General features: G+C 37.3%; 1 protein-coding gene across 1 annotated transcript; it reads left to right on the top strand.

Moving 5' to 3' along the window:
• Positions 1–12,042: 12,042 nt before the first annotated feature.
• Positions 12,043–19,938, top strand: LOC113097126 (adhesion G protein-coupled receptor E3-like; the record flags this gene model as incomplete). The annotated part of the gene is made up of 11 exons (XM_026262327.1): positions 12,043–12,126; positions 12,265–12,454; positions 15,263–15,379; positions 15,934–16,115; positions 16,195–16,356; positions 16,439–16,645; positions 17,302–17,534; positions 17,674–17,740; positions 17,822–17,913; positions 18,002–18,164; positions 19,242–19,938. Coding segments are annotated over 11 exons (1,587 nt in total), but the record flags the coding sequence as incomplete, so codon positions are not given.
• Between the last annotated feature and the right edge of the window lie 4,792 nt (positions 19,939–24,730).

Genomic DNA, 24,730 nt, shown 5'->3' with positions numbered 1-24,730 from the left:
CAGCATAGTCTGAAGATCATCTGATTCGAATTTGGTGAAAATCGACAAACGGTTGATGAGGAGTTCAAAAAAGTATGTTTTCAAACATAAATCAAAATGGCGGACCGGAAGTTTAGCTACTCTGGCATATTTGGTATCTATGTTATCGGCATAAGCCAGGGAATATTTTAGCCAATTTTTCATTCAAATAGGCTAATGCAATAAAAGTTATTAGCATTTTTAAAAGTGTAATTATACATGGTTAATGAATGGTTTATTACTCTTTGACAATAGGTGGCGCGGTTACCAAATTTATGTGGCTTGGTCAGTGTGAGGTGTTGATGACACATACAAAGTTTGTGCAAATATGTCAAAAGCGTTGCAGAGATACAGCCTCAAATGCATTTTGGCACCCTTCCAGCAAATTCGTTGATGCACTAAATGAGAACCGTTTCGTATATCGACACGAAATCCATAACTTTTTGCCAGCATGGTCTGAAGATGATTCACCTCAAATTTTGTGAAAATCGGACTAACGGTCTAGGAGGAGTTCGAAAAAAGTAGGTTTTCAACATTAATCAAAATGGCGGACAGGAAGTATGGCCAATTTTCACATAATTGGTATCAATGCTCTCGCATGACCACAGAATATAGTGAGACCATTTTAATTTTAATAGTCTAATTTATTAAAAAGTTATTAGCATTTTTGTGATAATTCATTATAACTATTGGCCACAAGGTGGCGCTGCCACCAAACTTTTGAGTACCTTCAGGGCATGGAGCCGAATATTTTTGTAATTATTTGCGAAACGATACGATGCTGCGTTCAAAAAATAAAGCATTTTAAAACATAATTCAAAATGGCCGACGCCTAAAATGGCCGACACGGGAAATTTGCATATCATTCGACTCGACATGACTCACTGAATCTAAAGAGACCAGTTGTGTGATTTTTGGCCAAACCATTCAGAAGATATAAGCCAAAATATGCATTTTTCATATCTCCTGACCACTAGGTGGCGCTGTGTCGAAACACTGCATGTTGTCTCAGGTCATGCTTATTATAAGACACATCAAGTTTGGTCTCAATATTCCAAACCGTTGCTGAGATATAGCCTCAAGTGCATTTTTGCGTGCTTTTCGTCAAATTTGTTTACGTGTCATTCGACAACGGGTTGGACGAATCAACTTTAATTCCATAACTTTTTTGCCAGCATGGTCTGAAGATGATCTGAGCCAATTTTCGTGGCAATCGGACTAACCGTCTAGGACGAGTTCGAAAAGTAGGTTTTATAAAAAATTGAAAATAGCGAAAAAACTAAACCTTGCGATTTTTGAATTTCGGGATTCATTCGACTTGGCTTGAGCCAAGGATTCAAAGGAAAAAAGAATTTCCATTTTCTGGCTTACGGTTTCAAAAGTTATTAGCATATAAACATTGAAAGTTTGGACAAGTGGTGGCGCTAGAGAGTTGGGAGTTAGAGACTTAAAATTTGCTATAGTTAATGATGGGACTGTCCTCTATCAGTGTGCCAATTTATACAACTTTCCCGCAATCGGTTCTATGGGCTGCCATAGACTTGCGGCGGAAGAAGAAGAAGAAGAAGAAGAAGAAGCAGAAATATAGCTGCAAGCAGCAATCACGGGGCCAAGCATTCCAGCGGCAACATCAGGAGCTAAGCATATGTAGCATCAGACCAAATGCAACAATGAATAATGAAATTAATAATTGCATGATTGTAATTGAAATGGCTGAAAATCGTTAATAAAAGTTCCACAGCGAGGAGCTAAGCATGGCATGGAGCATCAGACCAAATACAACGAGTAAGAAAAGCAATTATTGGAAGAGTGTAATTGAAACAGCCAGTAAAACTCCAGTAAAATGATGCATTATCATTTTTGGAAAATAGGTGGCGTTGTAATCAAATCGCTTTGTTTGTGTTCTGTGGGAGGTGACAATGTTGTGGGCAATTTCTTTCAAAATACTTACAGACCTTTAGGGCAATGAGTCGAAACATGCCCACCGAGTTTTCATTCCGATCGACTTCCATTAACCTTGTCAAATAGGTGCTTAAAGTTGTTTGGCCAATGGCGGCCATGTTTTTTAAGATAAGTGAAATTCCTCATAGAGCACTTGTGCCACATTGGGCCATATCAATTTTCAAGTTGATTGGATCAACGGTTGCTTAGTTATAGCCATTTGATTTTTTTTCATCCTGTAGCGCCACCAAGTGGCAGATATGGAAAAAAAATAATAATTTGACTAAAGTTTTTGTTCATGCATATGAGTTCTGAGTTTGGTGAAGATATCTCATTTTGTTCCCGAGTTATAGCCTTTTTCGTAAAATTGGTCCACGAATTTGAATGTTTTGGGTCACCTGGTTTTTGTTCAGTCTTGATCAAACCACTGCAATAATATTCTCTGGACTCTCTAGATCAATAATTTTCAAAAATATGTTGCATTTTGTCCTTTGGTTAGCTATAAGAGGTCATTTAGGAAAGAGCCGTGGCCACATGTAACCTAAAGCCTATAAAACTGAAAACAAAAACTCAAAACTTTATGAAACTTGGTTATAACATGTGAAAGATGACCCACCAAGCATGCAAAGTTTCATTAAGATCAGAAAATAGCTGGTGCTATAACAGTTAAAATGGCCTAAAAAACAAAAGATTTCTGTTGTGAATGGCATTAAACTGCAAAAAAAGGGGGTAATATAATCACACATGGCATTAGATCTGTATTTTTTCTAAACAATCATGCAAAGTTTAACAGAGATTAGGTAAAAAAGAACACTGTAATATTTATAAAGCTTCAAAACCCAGTGTTGAATAAAAAATTGCAATTATAACCACTAGATGTCACCGGAAGACCACTAATGAGCTCACTAAAGACTAAAACATTACAGTTTATGGGCTTGTTGAGGGATTCATCTAGAAAAAATGTATATTACTATTATTTAATATTACTGTTCAAGCATTTCAGATCACATTGAGTCAAAGTTTACCAATTTATTCATACAGATATATCTAATGTTTATAATTATGCCAGATTATGATTGCAATGAAACCTGAAAAATGACATAGAAGCCCATAAAAACAGAAGACTTGCAATAGGTTTTATCACCCATCATTTATTTAATTATCTATATATATATAACAAAATGTGTGCATCTGTGTGTGGGTTTAAGCATGCTTATTGAGTATTAATATAGTAGTTTAAACATTTCATGTTTGTGTGTGTCTGTAATTCTGTTCTATTCTTTTACTGTCAGCCATATCTAGGTTATTTAAAATCAGTGCAGTACTATTATCTAGACTGTGAAATTATACATAAATTGCGTATGCTTCTTTGGAATGAAATTAAGACAACATATAACAGTTATAAAGGTTAAAGAGACAGTGTTGTATGATAAATTGCATTTACGACCACTAGATGTCACTGGAAGACCACTAATGGGCTCACTAAAGACTAAAACATTACAGTTCATTGTCTCGATGATTGATTCATCTAGAAAAATATATATTACTATTATTTAATATTACTGTTCAAGCATTTAAGATCACATTGAGTGAAAGTTCAACAATTTATTCATACATGTATATCAAATGTTTACTATTATGTCAGAATATGAATGCAATGAAACCTGACATAGAAATGTAAGAAAAGAAGTCTTTCTGTGAGTTGTGTGTCACCTATAATTTATTTCAAATATCTACATACAACAAAATGTGTGGGCATGTACTTCTCTGTGTGTGTGTGTGTGTGTGTGTGTGTGTGTGTAATCATGCTTATTGATTATTCATATAATAGTTGAACCATTTCATTTCTGTGTGTGAGTGTCTGTGAGCCTATTCTCCATGTTAGACAATGGCACACACAAGTTTGGCTTAATTACAACAAAGCTTTGCAGAGATATAGCCTCAGACTCATTTTGTGAAGATGCCTGACATCTGAAGCAGCGCTGTACAAAAACGGTTTCGTCTATTGACACGAAATCCATAACTTTTTGTCAGCACGGTCTGAAGATGATCTGATTCAATTTTGGTGAAAATCAGACAAACGGTTGAGGATGAGTTAAAAAAAAAAGGTTTTCAACATGAATCAAAATGGCGGACAGGAAGTTTTGCTTAATATGACATAATTGATATGTATGTTGTCGGCATGTCCCAAGGAACATTTTGAGACATGTTTCATGATAATAGGCTAATGCAATCAAAAGTTATTAGCATTATTGGAAATGTAATAATTAGCGGTTATTGATTGGTTTATTACTCTTGACCAATAGGTGGCGCTGTGACCAAAATGATGTGGCGTGGTCAATGTGATGTGACAATGTCACATATTAAGTTTTGTGTAAATATCTCCAACCTTTGCAGAGATACAGCCTCAGATGCAGTTTGGCATCTTTCCAGCAAATTCGTTGGTACGCTAATTGAAAACGGTTACGTGTATCGACACAAATTCCATAACTTTTTGCCAGCATGGTCTGTAGATGGTCCAAATCAAATTTGGTGAAAATCTGAGCAACGGTCTAGGAGGAGTTCGAAAAAGTAGGTTTTCAACATGAATCAAAATGGCGGACAGGAAATTTTGCCAAAATTGAGAAATGGGGTATCGGTGTTCTCGGCATGACCCAAGGAATCTATCAACATCAGTTTTGTTACAATAGGCTAATGTATGCAAAAGTTATTAGCATTTTTCGATAAAATCGTTATAACTATTGACCACAAGGTGGCGCTGCCCCCAATTTTTTTGTGTACATTCAGGGCATGGAGCCGGACATTTTTGTAATTATTTGCGAAACGATACGGAACTTCATTCTTAAGATACAGCAAATTACAACTAAATTCAAAATGGCCGACGCCCAAAATGGCCGAATTGGGAAAATGCGGTATCATTCGACTCGGAATGATGCACTGAATCCAAAGACACCACTTTTGTGATTTTTGGCAAAACCGTTCAGAAGTTATGAGCAAAAACATGCATTTTTCATATCTCCTGACCACTAGGGGGCACAGCGCCGAAACACTGCAGGTAGTCCCAGGGAATGGTTGTTATAAGACCCACCAAGATTGGTCTCAATAGGCCAAACCGTTGCGGAGATATAGCCTCACATTCACGTTTGCGTGCTTTTCGAAGAATTCGTTCATGAGCTATTCGGAAACGGTTTGAGAAATCAACTTGAATTCCATAACTTTTTGCCAGCATGGTCTGAAGATTATCTGATTCAATTTTCGTGACAATCGGTGCAATGGCCTAGGACGAGTTCGAAAAAGTAGGTTTTAGGAACAATTGACGATAGCGAAAAAACTAAACCTTGCGATTTTTGAATTTCGGTGTCCATTCGACTCGGCATGAGCCAAGGAATCACAAGAAAAAAGAATTTTCATTTTGTGGCTTACGGTTCAAGAGTTATTAGCATCAAGTTTTTGAAAGTTTAGACAATTGGTGGCGCTAGAGAGTTTGAGTTAGAGACTTCAAATTTGCTACGGTTAATGTTCAGAAAGTCCTCTATTAGTGTGCCAAATTATACAACTTTCCCGCAATCGGTTTTATGGGCTACCATAGACTTGGGGTGGAAGAAGAGGAAGAATAATAATAACGCCAACAAACACAATAGGTGCCTTCGCACCTTCGGTGCTTGGCCCCTAATAATAATAACGCCAACGGAAACAATAGGTGCCTCGCACCTTCGGTACTTGGCCCCTAATAATAATAAGAACGCCAACAAAAACAAGAGGGTCCTACGCACCTTCGGTGCTTGGCCCCTAAATATAGCTGCAAGCAGCAATTACGGGGCCAAGCACTCCAACGGCAAATGTAGGAGCTAAGCATGGCATGGAGCATCACACCAAATGCATTACTGAGCAATAACAGCAATTTTAGGATTATTGTAATTAAAATGGCTAAAAAAAATCATAAATACCACCTCTAGTAGCATGATTACTTGGCTGGCCTATCAAGTTTGACCAATAGGTGGCACTGTTAAAAAAATGAATTTGGTGTACTCTGTGTGACTTTTCAATAACACACACAAAGTTTGGTGTCAATATGCCAAAGCATTGCAGAGATACAGCCTCAAGTGTCATTTTGGCATTGTGCCTCAAATTCGTCGCTGTGGTATGCAAAAACTGTTTTGTCTATCGACACAAAATCCATAACTTTGTGTCAGCACAGTCTGAAGATCATCTGCTTCGATTTTGGTGAAAATCGGACTAACGGTTGAAGAGGAGTTCGAAAAAGTAGGTTTTCAACATAAATCAAAATGGCGGACCGGAAGTTCTTCTTAATATGGCATATATGGTATTTATGTTGTCGGCATAAGCCAGGGAATATTTTGAGACCAGTTTCATTACAATAGGCTAATGCATTAAAAAGTTACTAGCATTTTTATAAGTGTAATTATTCATAGTTAATGAATGGTTCATTACTCTTGACCAATAGGTGGCGCTGTTACCAAATTTATGTGGCATGGTCAGTGTTAGGTGGCGATGACACATACAAAGTTTGGTGCAAAAATGTCAAAGCGTTGCAGAGATACAGCCTCAAATGCATTTTGGCACCTTTCCAGCAAATTCGTTGATGCGCTAAATCAGAACCGTTTTGTATATCGACACGAAATCCATATCTTTTTGCCAGCATGGTCTGAAGATGATTCACGTCAAATTTGGTGAAAATCGGACTAACGGTCTAGGAGGAGTTCGAAAAAGTAGGTTTTCATCATTAATCAAAATGGCGGACAGGAAGTATGGCCAATTTTGGCATAATCGGTATCTATGTTCTCGGCATGACCCATAGAATACGGGGAGACCATTTGCATTTCAATTGTCTAATTTACTCAAAAGTTATTAGCATTTTTGTGATAATTCATTATAACTCTTGACCACAAGGTGGCGCTGCCACCAAACTTTTTGAGTACCTTCAGGGCATGGAGCCGAATACTTTTGTAATTATTTGCGAAACGAAAAAGTAGGTTTTTTGAAAAATTGAAAATAGCGAAAAAACTAAACCTTGCGATTTTTGAATTTTGGGGTTCATTCGACTTGGCATGAGCCAAGGATTCAGAGGAAAAAAGAATTTCCATTTTCTGGCTTACGGTTCAAAAGTTATTAGCATACAAACATTGAAAGTTTGGACAAGTGGTGGCGCTAGAGAGTAGAAGTTAGAGACTTCAAATTAGCTATAGTTAATGGTGGGACTGTCCTCTATCAGTGTGCCAAATTATACAACTTTCCCGCAATCGGTTCTATGGGCTGCCATAGACTTGCGGCGGAAGAAGAAGAAGAATAATAATAATAACGCCAACGAAAACAATAGGTGCCTACGCACCTTCGGTGCTTGGCCCCTAATAACGCCAACGAAAACAATAGGTGCCTACGCACCTTCGGTGCTTGGCCCCTAATAATAATAATAATAAGAACCGGAACAAAAACAATAGGTGCCTCGCACCTTCGGTGCTTGGCCCCTAATAACAATTATAACATTAATAATAATAATAATAATAATAAATATAGCTGCAAGCAGCAATTACGGGGCCAAGCACTCCAACGGCAAATGTAGGAGCTAAGCATGGCATGGAGCATCACACCAAATGCATTGATGAGCAATAACAGCAATTTTAGGATTATTGTAATTGAAATGGCTAAAAAAATCATAAATACAACCTCTAGTAGCATGATCTACTGGCTTATCAAAATTGACCAATAGGTGGTGCTGTTATCAAGTCAATTTGGTGTACTCTGTGTGACTTTTCAATGACACAAACAAAGTTTGGTGTCAATATGCCAAAGCATTGCAGAGATAAAGCCTCAAGTGTCATTTTCTCATTGTGCCTCAACTTCGTCGCTGTGGTATGCGAAAACCGTTTCGTCTATCGACACAAAATCCATAACTTTGTGTCAGCATAGTCTGAAGATCATCTGATTCGAATTTGGTGAAAATCGGACAAACGGTTGATGAGGAGTTCAAAAAAGTATGTTTTCAACATAAATCAAAATGGCGGACCGGAAGTTCAGCTTACTCTGGCATATTTGGTATCTATGTTATCGGCATAAGCCAGAGAATATTTTGAGCCCAGTTACATTCAAATAGGCTAATGCAATAAAAAGTTATTAGCATTTTTAAAAGTGTAATTATACATGGTTAATGAATGGTTTATTACTCTTGACCAATAGGTGGCGCGGTTACCAAATTTATGTGGCTTGGTCAGTGTGAGGTGTTGATGACACATACAAAGTTTGGTGCAAATATGTCAAAGCGTTGCAGAGATACAGCCTCAAATGCATTTTGGCACCCTTCCAGCAAATTCGTTGATGCACTAAATGAGAATTGTTTCGTATATCGACACGAAATCCATAACTTTTTTCCAGCATGGTCTGAAGATGATTCACGTCAAATTTGGTGAAAATTGGACCAACGGTCTAGGAGGAGTTCGAAAAAGTAGGTTTTCAACATTAATCAAAATGACGGACAGGAAGTATGGCCAATTTTCACATAATTGGTATCAATGCTCTCGGCATGACACACAGAATATAGTGAGACCATTTTAATTTTAATAGTCTAATTTATTCAAAAGTTATTAGCATTTTTGTGATAATTCATTATAACTCTTGACCACAAGGTGGCGCTGCCACCAAACTTTTTGAGTACCTTCAGGGCATGGAGCCGAATATTTTGTAATTATTTTCGTGACGATACGATGCTGCGTTCAAAAAATACAGCATTTTAAAACATAATTCAAAATGGCCGACGCCTAAAATGGCCGACACGGGAAAATTGGATATCATTCGACTCGACATGACTCACTGAATCTAAAGAGACCATTTGTGTGATTTTTGGCCAAACCATTCAGAAGTTATAAGCCAAAATATGCATTTTTCATATATCCTGACCACTAGGTGGCGCTGTGTCGAAACACTGCAGGTCGTCTCAGGTCATGCTTATTATAACACACACCAAGTTTGGTCTCAATACACCAAACCGTTGCCGAGATATAGCCTCACGTGTATTTTTGCGTGCTTTTCGTCATATTTTTTTACGTGTCATTCGACAACGGTTGGACGAATCAACTTGAATTGCATAACTTTTTGCCAGCATGGTCTGAAGATTATCTGAGCCAATTTTCGTGAAAATTGGACTAACTGCCTAGGACGAGTTCGAAAAAGTAGGTTTTTTCGAAAAAATTGAAAATAGCGAAAAAAACTGAACCTTGCGATTTTTGAATTTTGGGGTTCATTCGACTTGGCATGAGCCAAGGATTCAGAGGAAAAAAGAATTTCCATTTTCTGGCTTACGGTTCAAAAGTTATTAGCATACAAACATTGAAAGTTTGGACAAGTGGTGGCGCTAGAGAGTAGGAGTTAGAGACTTCAAATTTGCTATAGTTAATGTTGGGACTGTCCTCTATCAGTGTGCCAAATTATACAACTTTCCCGCAATCGGTTCTATGGGCTGCCATAGACTCCCAGTCGGAAAAAGGAAGAATAATAATAAGAACCGGAACAAAAACAATAGGTGCCTCGCACCTTCGGTGCTTGGCCCCTAAATATAGCTGCAAGCAGCAATTACGGGGCCAAGCAATCCAACGGCAAATGTAGGAGCTAAGCATGGCATGGAGCATCACACCAAATGCATTAATGAGCAATAACAGCAATTTTTGGATTATTGTAATTGAAATGGCTAAAAAAAAATCATAAATACCACCTCTAGTAGCATGATTACTTGGCTTATCAAGGTTGACCAATAGGTGGCACTGTTATAAAATCAATTTGGTGTACTCTGTGTTACTTTTCAATGACACACACAAAGTTTGGTGTTAATATACCAAAGCATTCCAGAGATACAGCCTCAAGTGTCATTTTCTCATTGTGCCTCAACTTCGTCGCTGTGGTATGCGAAAACGGTTTCGTCTATCAACAAAAAATCCATAACTTTGTGTCAGCATAGTCTGAAGATCATCTGATTGGAATTTGGTGAAAATCGGACCTACGGTTGATGAGGAGTTCAAAAAAGTATGTTTTCAACATAAATCAAAATGGCGGACCGGAAGTTCAGCTTACTCTGGCATATTTGGTATCTATGTTATCGGCATAAGCCAGGGAATATTTTGAGCCCAGTTTCATTCAAATAGGCTAATGCAATAAAAAGTTATTAGCATTTTTATAAGTGTAATTATTCATGGGTAATGAATGGTTTATTACTCTTGACCAATAGGTGGCGCTGTTACCAAATTTATGTGGCATGGTCAGTGTGAGGTAGCGGTGACACGTACAAAGTTTGGTGCAAATATGTCAAAGCGTTGCAGAGATACAGCCTCAAATGCATTTTGGCACCCTTCCAGCAAATTCGTTGATGCGCTTAATGAGAACCTTTTCGTATATCGACACGAAATCCATAACTTTTTTCCAGCATGGTCTGAAGATGATACACGTCAAATTTGGTGAAAATCGGACTAACGGTCTAGGAGGAGTTCGAAAAAGTAGGTTTTCAACATTAATCAAAATGGCGGACAGGAAGTATGGCCAATATTTGCATAATTGGTATCAATGCTCTCGACTTTACCCACAGAATATAGGGAGGCCATTTTAATTTTAATAGTCTAATTTTTTCAAAAGTTATTAGCATTCATGTGATATTTCATTATAACTATTGGCCACAAGGTGGCGCTGCCACCAAACCTTTTGAGTACCTTCAGGGCATGAAGCCGAATATTTTGTAATTATTTTCGTGACGATACGATGCTGCGTTCAAAAAATACAGCATTTTAAAACATAATTCAAAATGGCCGACGCCTAAAATGGCCGACACGGGAAAATTGGATATCATTCGACTCGACATGACTCACTGAATCTAAAGAGACCATTTGTGTGATTTTTGGCCAAACCATTCAGAAGTTATAAGCCAAAATATGCATTTTTCATATCTCCTGACCACTAGGGGGCGCTGTGTCGAAACACTGCAGGTAGTCTCAGGTCATGCTTATTATAACACACACCAAGTTTGGTCTCAATACGCCAAACCGTTGCCGAGATATAGCCTCACGTGTATTTTTGCGTGCTTTTCGTCATATTTATTTACGCGTTATTCAAGAACGGTTGGACGAATCAACTTGAATTCCATAACTTTTTGCCAGCATGGTCTGAAGATGATCCGAGCAAATTTTCGTGAAAATTGGACTAACTGCCTAGGACGAGTTCGAAAAAGTAGTTATTTCGAAAAATCGAAAATAGCGAAAAAACTAAACCTTGCGATTTTTGAATTTTGGGGTTCATTCGACTTGTCATGAGCCATGGATTCAGAGGAAAAAAGAATTTTCATTTTCTGGCTTACGGTTCAAAAGTTATTAGCATACAAACTTTGAAAGTTTGGACAAGTGGTGGCGCTAGAGAGTAGGAGTTAGAGACTTCAAATTTGCTATAGTTAATGTTGGGACTGTCCTCTATCAGTGTGCCAAATTATACAACTTTCCCGCAATCGGTTCTATGGGCTGCCATAGACTCCCAGTCGGAAAAAGGAAGAATAATAATAAGAACCGGAACAAAAACAATAGGTGCCTCGCACCTTCGGTGCTTGGCCCCTAATAACAATTAATAATCAAAGTCTTTAGGAGAGAGAAAAAATACTTTGGAGAGGACAAACATTTTTTTAGATAAAATAAAAAATAAAATAATAATAATAAAAAAATCTTAGGGCTTCTGTACTCATAGACAACATTCATCACTTATTTCTAATTTGTCCGTTGCACAAATGACATCTATATAATTTGCTGTTTTGTTTGACCTGATGCTGATTTCTGTCATTGCAGTTAGAGATATAAAGGTGCCAGAAGACTGCAACGTAAGTTGAGTTTCTGAAATTGAAGTTTTGTAGCTGGCCTCACAGCTTTTATGAATAATAGTACAGACAGCATGAGATGTGCATTGGTAGATATTTGAAATATGAATGCTTTTCTATTTATTGTTGATGGTTACATGCACAAACTTACATTTGTTTGCTATTAATATTGCAAAACATGATTTAAATCACAGATTATGTTTTATTTACTGTATAAAACTCGGTTATGATTTCAGAGTCAGACCCCTGGAGGATGTCTTCAAAAGATTTTTGAGGAGATTGAGACGATCACAGATCAAGTGCTTCCTTTAAATGTAAGTCTTCAGGAGAAAATGTATAAATTAATAAAATCTAATTTAGATAATATATGACAGACATAGCAGTGCTGGCTTTCTTGACATTTACATGAACAGTAACAGTATTGAACTGCATTTTTCTGATCATTAAATTAGACTGTGAGAAACATTTTGACTATGGCTTTCAACGCTTCAGAGAAGATTGTAGAGTCATCATCATCAGCAAGCCCAACTGAACTAGCCTCTTATGGAAACCGTGTGTTAAAAACTAGTGAGAAGCTCATTTCTACATTAGTGAAGCCGACAGACACAAGTGCCAGTGTCAATTTTACTCTTCCTGCTGTAGGTAAGTGAAGGTACAATTGTTATTGATAACTGAAAATCTGATTATATATTACATCAGTAACTTTATTTAGTCTAGAGAGCAGTGGTGGGTAACTAATTAATTTTGTTATGAACTTATAAAAGAGCAGGAAACACTGCCTGCATTTTTTGTTACGCATGTCAAAGGTCAGCATTTTATTTAGTTTTTTTAGTTTTTGGAGAACACAGAAATTGACACTGCTCTATTTTTATATGGGAACAACCAGCAGTGTGTTAAAAGTAACACTGAATAAGTACTGAAGTTAATGTGGTAATTGATGATTGAGCATTAGTGATGAACACCTGCTGTTAACAAGCAGAATCACTGAAAAAAAAAAAAAAAAAAGCTCAAGAACTTTGTTACACACAAGATCCACAAATATACCCTTAAAACAACAACTGACTTCCTGCCGCAGCCTTAGGACGGCATACACTGTGTGATTTCAACAACGTTTCTGTTAAATACCACTGTACAAGTAAATTGTGTTTGATGTCAAGCCAAAGCACAGAATTTATGTGTTCAAACTCACTATACAGTCCAATTGTCAAGCTGCGTCTTGACTGCTCACAGTATAATAGAAAAAGTGTAGCCTCTATTGCTTCAATCCAAATCACATGCCCAATTGCCATTGTTTCTTTTCTGTTTTCACACAGATGCAGTGAAGGGAAAAAAACATTGAGATTATTTGGTTCATAGTTTCGCTTCAACTGTGCGATACCCTCATGAAGGGTGTCCAAAATTTCTGATATGTCAGAAATTCATCTAACCATATGATTGTCACTCAGGAGAGGCTTATCACCTCCCATCACCCCCTATACATTCCACTTCAAAAGACGCATGACAAAGCTGAAATTTGTCCTGACTCAAAAAAATTGTCGCACAAGTCAGAATTTGGCTCAGAATTGGATTAAACACTTGCTAGTCACGACTGTTTCCTCAACACAGTTGCATCTCCATTGTTTGAACCACATTAGTTCAACAATAAAGGGCCTTTGTTAATGACATCACATGCATGTGGTGGAATGATAACTTCTGCTAATGAATTGATTTGATATTTATGATTAGATTCTTGATGTTTGATTCATTGCAGGTTCCCTCTTACATGATACTCTGGGGTTCCCCTAGGGTTTTATGCACATGTGCACTGTTGCATTGGGGATGTCCATAAATAAATGATTGCAATGTGTGTGTGTATATATATATATATATATATATATTTAGATAGAATAGAAATGATAGATTGTACTGCTGTGAAATGTTAGCTTGTGTATTGTGCCCAAGAACATAATTTAAGTCCATATGTCTTATTAACAAGAAACTATGCTTCTAACCACATCGAGAGCTGTAATTCAAACTGCGTAAGTTTGCAACGCTGTTTGCGAATACACATTTGAACTATGGTTTCGGGAAAAATCGAATCGTTTAACTATGTTGGTAACTAAGGAACTTGTGATCATAGTTGGCTAACAATGGTTTTGGGAAATGCACCTCAAAGCGAGGTTTTGATGTTTTATTGAAAATAACATTAATTTGAAGTTAATTTAATAGTGATTAGTGTCACCTTTAGTTGGACTCTTGACTCTTTAACATGTTTTTATTTTTTATTTATCTGGCTGCTGTAACTCTGAATATATGAAGCATAGTTGTTAAGGAAAGAAAAGCCATGAGCAAAAATTATAAGGTGATGCGGAAGACAATCATCTGATTCATTGATCTTGTTCAGACTCTCATCTGTGATTATATGGGTAGTGCGTTATTAAATTATAGTAGCTCTATAAAACTACAGCATGAGATCCAGCAGGTCAAAGGTACATTCTTACAGTACACTGTATACTGAAGTGCTCCAGTTCCCATCTTGCTTTTCTTCCAATCCCAAATGTCATTAAAATCAAAACAAATGTCACACTGAGGTGTAAAATAGGCACACAAAGAAGACAAAAGAAGACAAATAATTTTATTAAATCCACACAGAGGGTAAAACCACAGAAGGTAGGTGGGAGACCATGTAGAGAAATGTCACAACAACATCAATACTGGACCAAGAAACAGTGAACATACTACAACTTAAAAAGGAGGGCAAATATTAATCAGACACAAGAGAACCAAATTACAAAATCAAAGGGGACACAGAAACTAGGTCACACAGGGAACACATAAAAAATGATAAATACACAGACTGTGACAGTACTCCCCCCACTCTGAAGGCGCAACTTCGCACCTAGGCAAGAAGGACAAAGGACGGTGGGAGTGGTTAGGGCTGGGGAGAAGGCAGTGGTGAAGGTCAGGTAGATGACCAGGGTGGAGATGACGGAGGGAGGAGCCAGGAAGGATCCAGAAGGAGGGAAGAACCAGGGAGAAATCAGGAAGGACCAGGGCGGATGAGATGGAGGGAGGAGCCAGGACTGAGACAGGCAGAGCCAGGGAGGATCAGACAGAAGAAGAAGCCAAAGAGAAGATAGGAGGGAGCTAGAGCTGGAGGAGCCAGGCGGGACCCAGGCAGCAACCAACTTGATTTCAAAGGGTAGATCCGATATAGGGAGGAGCCATGGTGAAGGAAGATGACTCCAGGGGGCCAACATTTCAACATCAATAAAGGACCAAGAAACAGTGAACTGACTAAAATTTAAATAGGATGGCAAATGAGGATAATTAAAGAAGCACAGGTGAATCAAATGATGAAATCAAAGGGGAGACAGAAACTAGGTCACACAGGAAAGACTAAGGCAATAATAATGATATATATATATATACAATTAAATAGCATGTAACTGTTTGTTTGTGTTTAATCAGAGGGTCAAGTCTTCATGGTTGGACCACAGGTCACCTTACATAAAATGCCTCGACTTGACACAACAAATTCTTCTGTGGACATCGATCTCATTGGGATGTCCAAGAACAACATTGAAAGTATGTCAAATGTTTTAGTTTGATTTAAAAGATGTGGGCAGATACATTATACCATTACATTTAAACTACATTTACTTTTTGGTTGCTGTTGTTGTTGTTATTGTAACATATAGTACAGAGGTGGCAAACTCCGATCCTGTAGAGCCTCAGCCTTGCAGAGTTCAGCTCCAACCCTAATTAAATCTCAGTGGCCTGTAGCTTTTTAATAAAACTTAAGACCTTGATTAGCTTGTTCAGGTATGTTTGATTAAAGTTGAAGCAAAACTCTGTATGGCAGGGATAGGCAACTCCGGTCCTGGAGGGCCACTATCCTGCAGAGTTTAGCTTCAGTCCTCATAAAATCTCACCTGCCTGTATCTATCGTGTAATCCAGAAAACACTGATTGCCTTTTCAGGTGTGTTTAATTAGGGTTTGAGATAAACTCTGCAGGATAGTGGCCCTCCAGGACTGGAGATGCCTATCCCTGCTGTATGGCTACGGCTCTCCAGGACTGACGTTCACCACCCCGATAAAGTATTTAATGTAAATGTATTATTCTGTTTCTGTCACTCAGGGTCAGCTGCTGTGGCTTTCATGAGCTATGTCACGATGGAGAATCTACTGAAGCCAGACTTCTTCAACACATCAAATGACACAGTTAAAACCATGATGTCCACTGTGATCTCAGTTACTCTTCCCAAAACCACCAACACTAAACTCACCAAACCAGTCAACTTCACCTTCAGACACATCAGAGTGAGAGACTGAAATGTGTTTGTCCAACATCTGGAAACATCTAATATTCAGTGTTCTGATATTTTCTTCATCTTTTCAGGAGTTTGATCACAGTGGTTCTCACTCCTGTGTGTACTGGAATATCAGCGAGTGGATTGCAGATGGATGTTATGTTTTAGAGTTCAACAGCAGCTACACTGTGTGTTCCTGTGTTCATCTGTCCACATTCGCTCTCATCATGCAAACCAGCCGCCCACCAGAGGTACTGAACATTTCTAGTGAACTAGTGAACACTGAAGAACAGCACAGATTTGGCGCTCATGTTTTCTGACATGTTTTCACAGAGTGACCCACTGCTGGAGCAGTTGAATTTGGTGTGTGTGATCGTGGGGCTGGTGTTCTTCAGTTTGGCCCTGTTGACCTTTGCCTTTTGTCAGTGGAGTTCTTTAGTGAATAATGTGGCTCGAATCAACATCTGCATCAGTCTTCTGCTGGCTCACCTTCTGTTCCTGCTCACACAGCAGTTCCTGAATCTCATACGGCCTCAGCAGGTGAGAATGATGAAGGAGCCCTACAGCTCAGCACAGCATCACTAACCCCTTTCACACTGCGATTCTGTAAAATACACGAGTGATGTGTCCCAGCAATTGTTCCCGGGTCTCTAGATTTTGCACTTTCACACTGTCAGTGATTACCCAGAATATCTGCGTGCATTCACACACAACCCGTAAACGTCCCATAAAGACAAATGACATCAGGGTGTGACATGTAATGTACGAGGCAAAAATGCTTGGCACGTTAACTTTCTATTAAGCTTCCGAACAATCTCAGCATCAGTGTAGAAAGTGAGGAACTAATTGATCTCTGCTTCATTACAGTTTGCACATTTTTTATTATTATTATTATTTTTTGTCACAAATGCTTATCAAATCAAAACAGCCGGTAAAAGAGTTGTCTGATAATGTGAAGCATCACTACGACATATCCTTTAACGACACTAGTTTTGTCTTCTGTTCACACAGTCCCTTGAATAAACCCGGCAATGTTACTAGGTCCCCGACCTGGGATCAATCCCGGAATCAATCCTGGGACATGTTTGCTTTCACACAGAAGGTGACCCAGCAATGTTCCAGCAATTTTCTGGGTCCAACGTGCAGTGCGAAAGGGGCTGTTGAGAATCATCATAACCCTTTCTCTTGATCTCCAGGTGTTGTGTGCAGTGATCTCAGGCCTTCTGCACTTCCTCTTTCTCTCCGGCTTTGTGTGGATGTTCATTGAAGCTGTGCTGCTCTTCATCTGTGTGAAGAACCTATCAAAGATCAGCTCTAAAAAGAGGGCGGTGCTTAGCACTGGATTCCTGTGTGTGATTGGATATGTGGTTGCTCTGGTTGTGGTGTGTGTGTCTGTCGGTCTGGTTCCTAAAGGCTACGGCAGCGAACAGTGAGTGATCTGATAAAATATAGACACAAACTCTATCAGTGTCAAGCAAAAGATTAAAATCTGCAATACTTCCCTAGTCATCACCTGAAATAGTGTTTCTGAAAAATTCATTCAGTTATATTGATTTTTCTTTGAACAGCTGCTGGATTAAACTGGATAAAGGCTTCATCTGGAGTTTTCTTGGTCCTGTTTGTGTCATACTAGCTGTAAACACATTTCTCATTTCTCATGACTTTTATTTATATTGAAAGGAAAACAAGGTGATTAATTACTCTTCTACTTTGCAGGCAAACACAATTCTCTTCATCAACATTGTCATCAGTCTGAACTCAGCTTTCAAAAGTCTCAATGCTGAAGTTTCACAGATTAAGCAAACCAAGTAACTTTAGTATTTAATCACTCTATAGAAAATCACATAGTCAATAAAGACATAATAATAAAGACATTCTTTCTCTGTTTCTCTGCAGGATTATGGTGTTTAAAACACTGGCTCAGTTTGTGGTTCTTGGTTGCCCCTGGATTCTGGGTGTCTTCACTGATAACAGGAAAGTGCTGGAGATCATCTTCCTGATCTTGAACTCCCAGCAGGGAACCTTCATCTTCCTCATCTACTGTGTCCTCAATAAAAAGGTCAGACACCCCTCAATTTACATGTGTAATTTGGATGTTTTCACAGAGGTCCTGTTTTTATTTTGGTGACCTGCAACTGTCACAGTGTCTGGTCTGTGTATCCCTGGGTGTCCACTAGTGATCTCACTTCCCCATAGAGTCATCCCACTGCAGGCACTACATTTCCCACAAGCCTTTGTCTGATTCATCACTGTTAATTGCACACCTGTTAAAGGGTTAGTTCACCCAAAAATCTAAATTATGTAATTAATGACTCACCCTCATGTCGTTCCAAACCAGTAAGACCTCCGTTTATCTTCGGAACACAGTTTAAGATATTTTAGATTTAGTCCAAGAGCTCTCAGTCCCTCCATTGAAACTGTGTGTACGGTATACTGTCCATGTCCAGAAAGGTAAGAAAAACACCATCAAAGTAGTCCGTGTGACATCAGAGGGTCAGTTAGAATTTTTTGAAGCATCGAAAATACATTTTGGTCCAAAAATAGCAAAAACTATTACTTTATTCAGCATTGTCTTCTCTTCCGGGTCTGTTGTGAGCATGTTCACTGCAATATATGATATCCGGTTCGCGAACGAATCCTTCGATGTAACCGGATCTTCTTGAACCAGTTCACCAAATTGAACTGAATCGTTTTAAATGGTTCGTGTCTCCAATAAGCATTAATCCACAAATGACTAAAGCTGTTAACTTTTTTAATGTGGCTGACACTCCCTCTGAGTTAAAACAAACCAATATCCCAATACCAAAATAAAAATGACAGAATGCCTTTGATCTCCAAGCTTAATAAAACTACTTAATAATTTTAGGCTCTGTTTTCTAAAGATAGCATCAGTTTAAAATCGTTTCTTTTTTTTTTTTTCATTCTTCTTCATTTTGTCCTAGACATTTTATCATCCCGTATAGGTTATGGAAGTAAAGGAAAGCATGCATATTTGAATAGTCTTGTTTCTAAAAATGCATCTAAAATCCACTTTTTCTAACCTGTTTATTCCAAACAAACTCTATCCTGGTTCATGAGTTTCAGAGGTTAAATTGATATCATGTCACTCATCTCCTCTCGTCTCATTCTTGTCCAGGTCAGGGAGCAGTACAGGAAGTTCTTCAGATGTCTTTGCTCAAACAACACTGAGGACTACAGCGTCACGTTCAGAGTAACCACTGAATAAGTAATAAGTAATACAATTCTGCTCAAGTGCCATTAATATACAGCTGATTTTATGTAACAAAATCTATGTTTTTGTGTGCTAAATGTTAAAGTCTCAGATCATTTCTGCAAATGAAAGAAAACATGTTATTCTTCAGTGTCTTATTTTATAGCTTCTATATATTTATTAATATTATTATTATTAGTAGTAGTAGTAGTACAAAGTACATTTGTTCAATTCTCAAAACAATCACATTTGAAAACTCCAGAAAACTATTTCATGTGCCTATGGTAAAGGGAAATAAATTACATGTATGGAAACATACAGTTTTGTGGGAGTAACAATTTATAACTTTAATTAAACATAATTACATCTTTAGATTTTTTCCAAACTAATGAATGTTTCTTCTATAAAGGCCCATTTTACAGTACATTAATATTGTGATTTACTATATATAAATAGAAAAATGTAGTTTCATGAATGAGGGACACATGTTTTATTGATATTGTGAATTTACATTTAAAACTAAACTATTAAAATAAGAAAATGAACAGCTAATGGCTTCAGTGTAAAATGAATCTGTTACTTAGCTTGAATTGCATTTTGCTTTTGTACAGGTCACATTGGTGTTTTCCTTTACTATTTGATTTAATTTCTGTTAGAAAATTTGTTCATAGAACAAAATAATAAACAATGCTAAAGAAATAGAGAAAGTGTGTGAATGTGAATTACTCACAAATGTGTGGTTTTCCTGAAACTTCACTCTTAAAAATAAAGGTGCTTCACGATGCCATAGAAGATGCTTCTTGTCTAAATGATTCTATAAAGCCTTTAACATCTGAAGGAACTTTCTGTTTCACAAAAGCTTATTTTTTTGTGAAAGAAGGTTCTACATATCTCAAATACGGCGTTTTAAACTGTATTTGCACCCCAAAATATGCCGTTGTGATTACAAACGCCATAAAAAACATGTAAAAATACATCAGTGACTAAAGCACAATCATCATTTAATTAGTCTCTTAAAGCTGCAGTAGGTAACTTTTGTAAAAATATATATTTTTACATATTTGTTAAACCTGTCATTATGTCCTGACAGTAGAATATGAGACAGATAATCTGTAAAAAAATCAAGCTCTTCTGGCTCCTCCCAGATGTCCTATTGCCATTTGCAGAAATTCATACGCTCCCGGTAAGAAACAACCAATCAGAGCTGCGGTCCGTAACTTTGTTTGTGTTCAAAATGTAGAAAAATTTATATAATAAGCAAGTACACCATGAATCCATTTTCCAAACCGTGTTTTTAGCTTTTCCTGAATCACTAGGGTGCACCTATAATAAGTGTTTATATTCGGACTATTTTAGATTTCTTCGGGGGTACTGCGGCGGAGTAACCCAGTACCTTTGTGATCCTTCATAGACTTAAACAGAGAGAGGTAATTACGGCTATGATGTTCTTCCACAAGATGCAAGCAGTTCTGTTTATTAACCGCTAGAGCGTCAAAAGTTACCTACCGCAGCTTTAATTATCTCATTGACTTTAACTCTTTGAAGACTTGGGATTTGACTTGAGACTAGTTTGTGACTTGAAAGGAATGACTTGGTTACTCCTCTGGTGAAATCAGCTGCTGAGTCCATGGGTGGAACAAAAATATGGCAGGACTTTTACTTTCTGACCCCTGGATTTTACACCTCTGCCTGTAAAATATCAGCTTTTTTTCCACTCTTTGGCCACCAGGTGGTATTTTGAGTAAATGAAGCTTCCAGAAATTAACACTTTTGTCAACCACTTTGCTGAAAAGCTTAAAGCTTCATTAGGCTTCATCTCACCATCACTACTTATTGCTAAGATTTCACGTTCAGTAATTATCCTTCATCCAATTATCCAATTAACCTTCCCCATTTTATTTATTCAACTTATTACACAGATACCTTTTACTACTGCATTAGTGATTAACTGGACGTAGCTTTGAGTTTTGTTTCCAAAATGAGAAAACCTCCCTAGTGAGCGAGATAATGTTTAAAATTTGAGCATCATATCATGTAGAAGCTTTTTGATAGCCTGCTTGTTAAAATGCCCAACTCCCAAACCGCACCGATTGCTGGTTTGTGTTTGGGACTTAGCAGGTCTAGCTGGCATTTCTTCATCAATGTAGATTTACCTGTGAATCAATGTCGGGTTCCGTGCAATTTTTGCAAATTGGATCAAAGCTGATATTGTGACGTTGTTTCACCTCAGTACCTTTCAGCATGGGTGAATACACAACTGTTAGTTCAATTAGACATAGTTTGCATTTAGATCAACACTGTACATATATAAAGGTTAAAAATCTAATAACTGGCAGCAATGGCTTTACATCCAACTTCAATAAACTACCACATGCTCAATTTTTTATTTCAAAGTTTTATTTTGGAAACATTCTGTATAAAACAAGGCAAGGCAAGGCAAGTTTATTTATATAGCACATTTCGTACACAATGGTAATTATAAGTGCTTTACATAAAAGAAAGTAAAATAATCATGAAGAAAAATAAAAAAAAAAATAAAACAAGCAATTTACATTTTTTTAAATGATTAAAACATTTACTTAAAATTAATTTTAAAAAAGTTAGAAAATTATTTTAGAAAACAGTTAGAAAACAGATGAATATAATCCCAAACTTTATTTTGGAGTGTTTGTGCATGGCTGTATTGTTAAAAACCTGTAGAAGAACAAACCAAATACAATATTTAAAGACAAAAAAAAAATAATAATATTTGGCGCTGCACTTGCAAAAGAATCCTTTGTATTTAGAAACGCTTTTTTTTAGACTGAAACCATTTGATATTTTAGTTTTGGTGAAAAACTATAGTTCATGTGAAAACATGTTTAACTAATGTGTCTCATTACAAGAGATTTATACATTTGTGCAGTGAAAATGTTGAACTGTTTGAGAATGGAACCTGCAACAGAAACCGTGTTGGTGGTAAAGGGGTATAGGAACATGTGACCGGTCCTGATTTGTCGACAGCCAGAGGTGGCCCTAAATTTGACTGAGACAGTTGGCTTGAAATTATTTATGCAAGAAAAACCCTTCCTTTAATGAAATGCATTTCATATTTTAAGTAGAAATGTTTCTTCAAATTCTGATGAAAATTTTAGAACCAACAGCCTAGTGCATATAGTGTGGTTGTGCTTTGGATGATCCTTTAAAGTGTCCCAGCTCTAGATCCTTTCTGATACTGTCCCCTCCACTCTCTCACACTTGTGCACTTACTGTATGGTTCTGTACTAAATAATCATTAAATATAAACTTTGATATTGTGAAATATATTTCACTGAATGCTGAATGCATATCAAATTACATACAAAATTGTCGCCTTACAGTTCAGTAACATTGGGGTTGGAAACAAAATTCACAAGACTATTCATTAAACAATGTATTCAGATGAAGTTTGCAATATTAACAAATTAGTCACAAGCAGTGTTTTCAGAGCCCCCAGTTACACTGTTTTAATCGGAATCCTAACTATACAGTGTATTTGTTAAAACAAGTAAATCAAATAAAGTCATTTTTTTTTTATTAAACCAAGTGTATGAATCTCTGGTCTATGAATATCTACCAGAAGTGACAGTGCAGTGTAGCAGATGAACATTTTCTTGTGCCAATAATATGCTGCATCCTTGATTAAGGGGAAAGAAGAGATAGTTTACTGAAAAGTTCTTAAAAAAGGACCATTTCTTAGAACCAGTTGTTACAAACACGCCAGATTCCACCTCCACACAATCACAGCGCACACCCTCACCTGAGTACTAGTCATCACCACCTGTTCCTCATCATCCACTCATCAGCGCTGCACCATATAAGCCACACACACGCACCCAGTCATCGTCCGGTCACGTTCATGACAAGATCATTCCTGTGTGCTAACTATTAGGACTAACCCCTCTTCTACCGTCTCTCTAAGGATTGCCTCCGAAGAGACCGATTCCCTTACAGTGCGTGCGTGTGTGTGGTTCACCTACCCTTCTCGAAGTCACTACCTTCCCGGCACGGATCCCAACACCCATCCACTCCTCAGTGTCCTCACTGCCTGCTCCTCTGCTTGTGTCTTAAAAATAAACACCTTCATCTGTTACTCCTCTGTCTCTTGAGTGATCCGTAACACCAGTTGTTCTCAAAAAAATATAAAATAGAAATAGAATAGAAAATATCTGGCTCTCTAAGTATCACCATAATGGCCAACATTAAATTTCAGCAGTGTAGTAGTTCTAACTATTCAGCTACAGCTCTGCACAGTTTAACACAAGGCAGATTTATTCCTAATTAGAATATTTATTGTGTCAGCCACTTCAACATTGAAATTACACAGTTTGAACATTAACACTGTACTGTGCTTACATACTGCTAAATAAAAATAATAAAAAGTTAATAATGAAATTAAAATGTGTTGTACCAAAAGTGAAATAAAAAACTGTACTGTACTTAAATGTAAAACAACAACACAAAATAAAAAAAAACTATACTCAAAGATCAAATGAAAATGTATTAACATTCATTTGTTTATTTATTAATTCCTCTACATACCACTAGAGACAGCCTGAGTACCACTAAATGCTACTCATACCACACTTTGAGTACCACTGCTTTAAACAATCTTTAATTCCTGTAGTGAATTAATAGTGTTCCTGTAGCTCATTTGGTAGAGCACTGCATTGTCAAGTGCAAGGTTGGGGGTTCGATTCCCGGGGAACATATGATATGTAAAAATTGATAGCCTGAATGCACTTGAAGTCGCTTTGGATAAAAGCGTCTGCTAAATGCTTAAAATTTTTAATTTAATTAATTTAAATTGTACTGACATTTGTGATTATCCAGAAAACACAACAGAGCATGTTATCTTTGAGACTATTGTATGATTAAAAATTTAACGCACCTAATGCATGGCATTCACATCAGAAAAATGTGTAAAATCTGTAAAAGACAGGGTATATTCTGGCAAACCATTTACCAATCACTTATCGCAATCAGCAAAGCAATCTGTGGTACACACCTCTACCAACACGCGATGGGTAACTCGCGAAGAACGATGTTCCTCTGTGTTTTCGGATCTCCTGCATTTATGTCCAATAACAATATAACACGATTTAAGAACAAACAGAGATGGTTGAAATGTACTTTGAAATAACGCTAACCACTTGTTTTGGTATGTGGGACATTTTAAGTTAATGTGGGACATTCATTAATTATTAAATATTATACACACACACACACACGTTTGTTTTTGTGAAAAGTGGGGACATCCCATAGGTGTAATGGTTTTTATACTGTACAAACTGTATATTCTATGGCCATACACCAACCCTACACATAACCCTAACCCTCACAGGAAACTTTGTGCATTTTTACTTTCTCAAAAAAACTCATTCTGTATGATTTAT

The sequence above is a fragment of the Carassius auratus genome, unplaced genomic scaffold, assembly GCF_003368295.1.
Source record: "Carassius auratus strain Wakin unplaced genomic scaffold, ASM336829v1 scaf_tig00216111, whole genome shotgun sequence".
Lineage (NCBI taxonomy): Eukaryota > Metazoa > Chordata > Actinopteri > Cypriniformes > Cyprinidae > Carassius > Carassius auratus.
The sequence above is the reverse complement of the archived record's forward strand: the minus strand, read 5'-3'. Positions and strand labels throughout refer to the sequence as shown.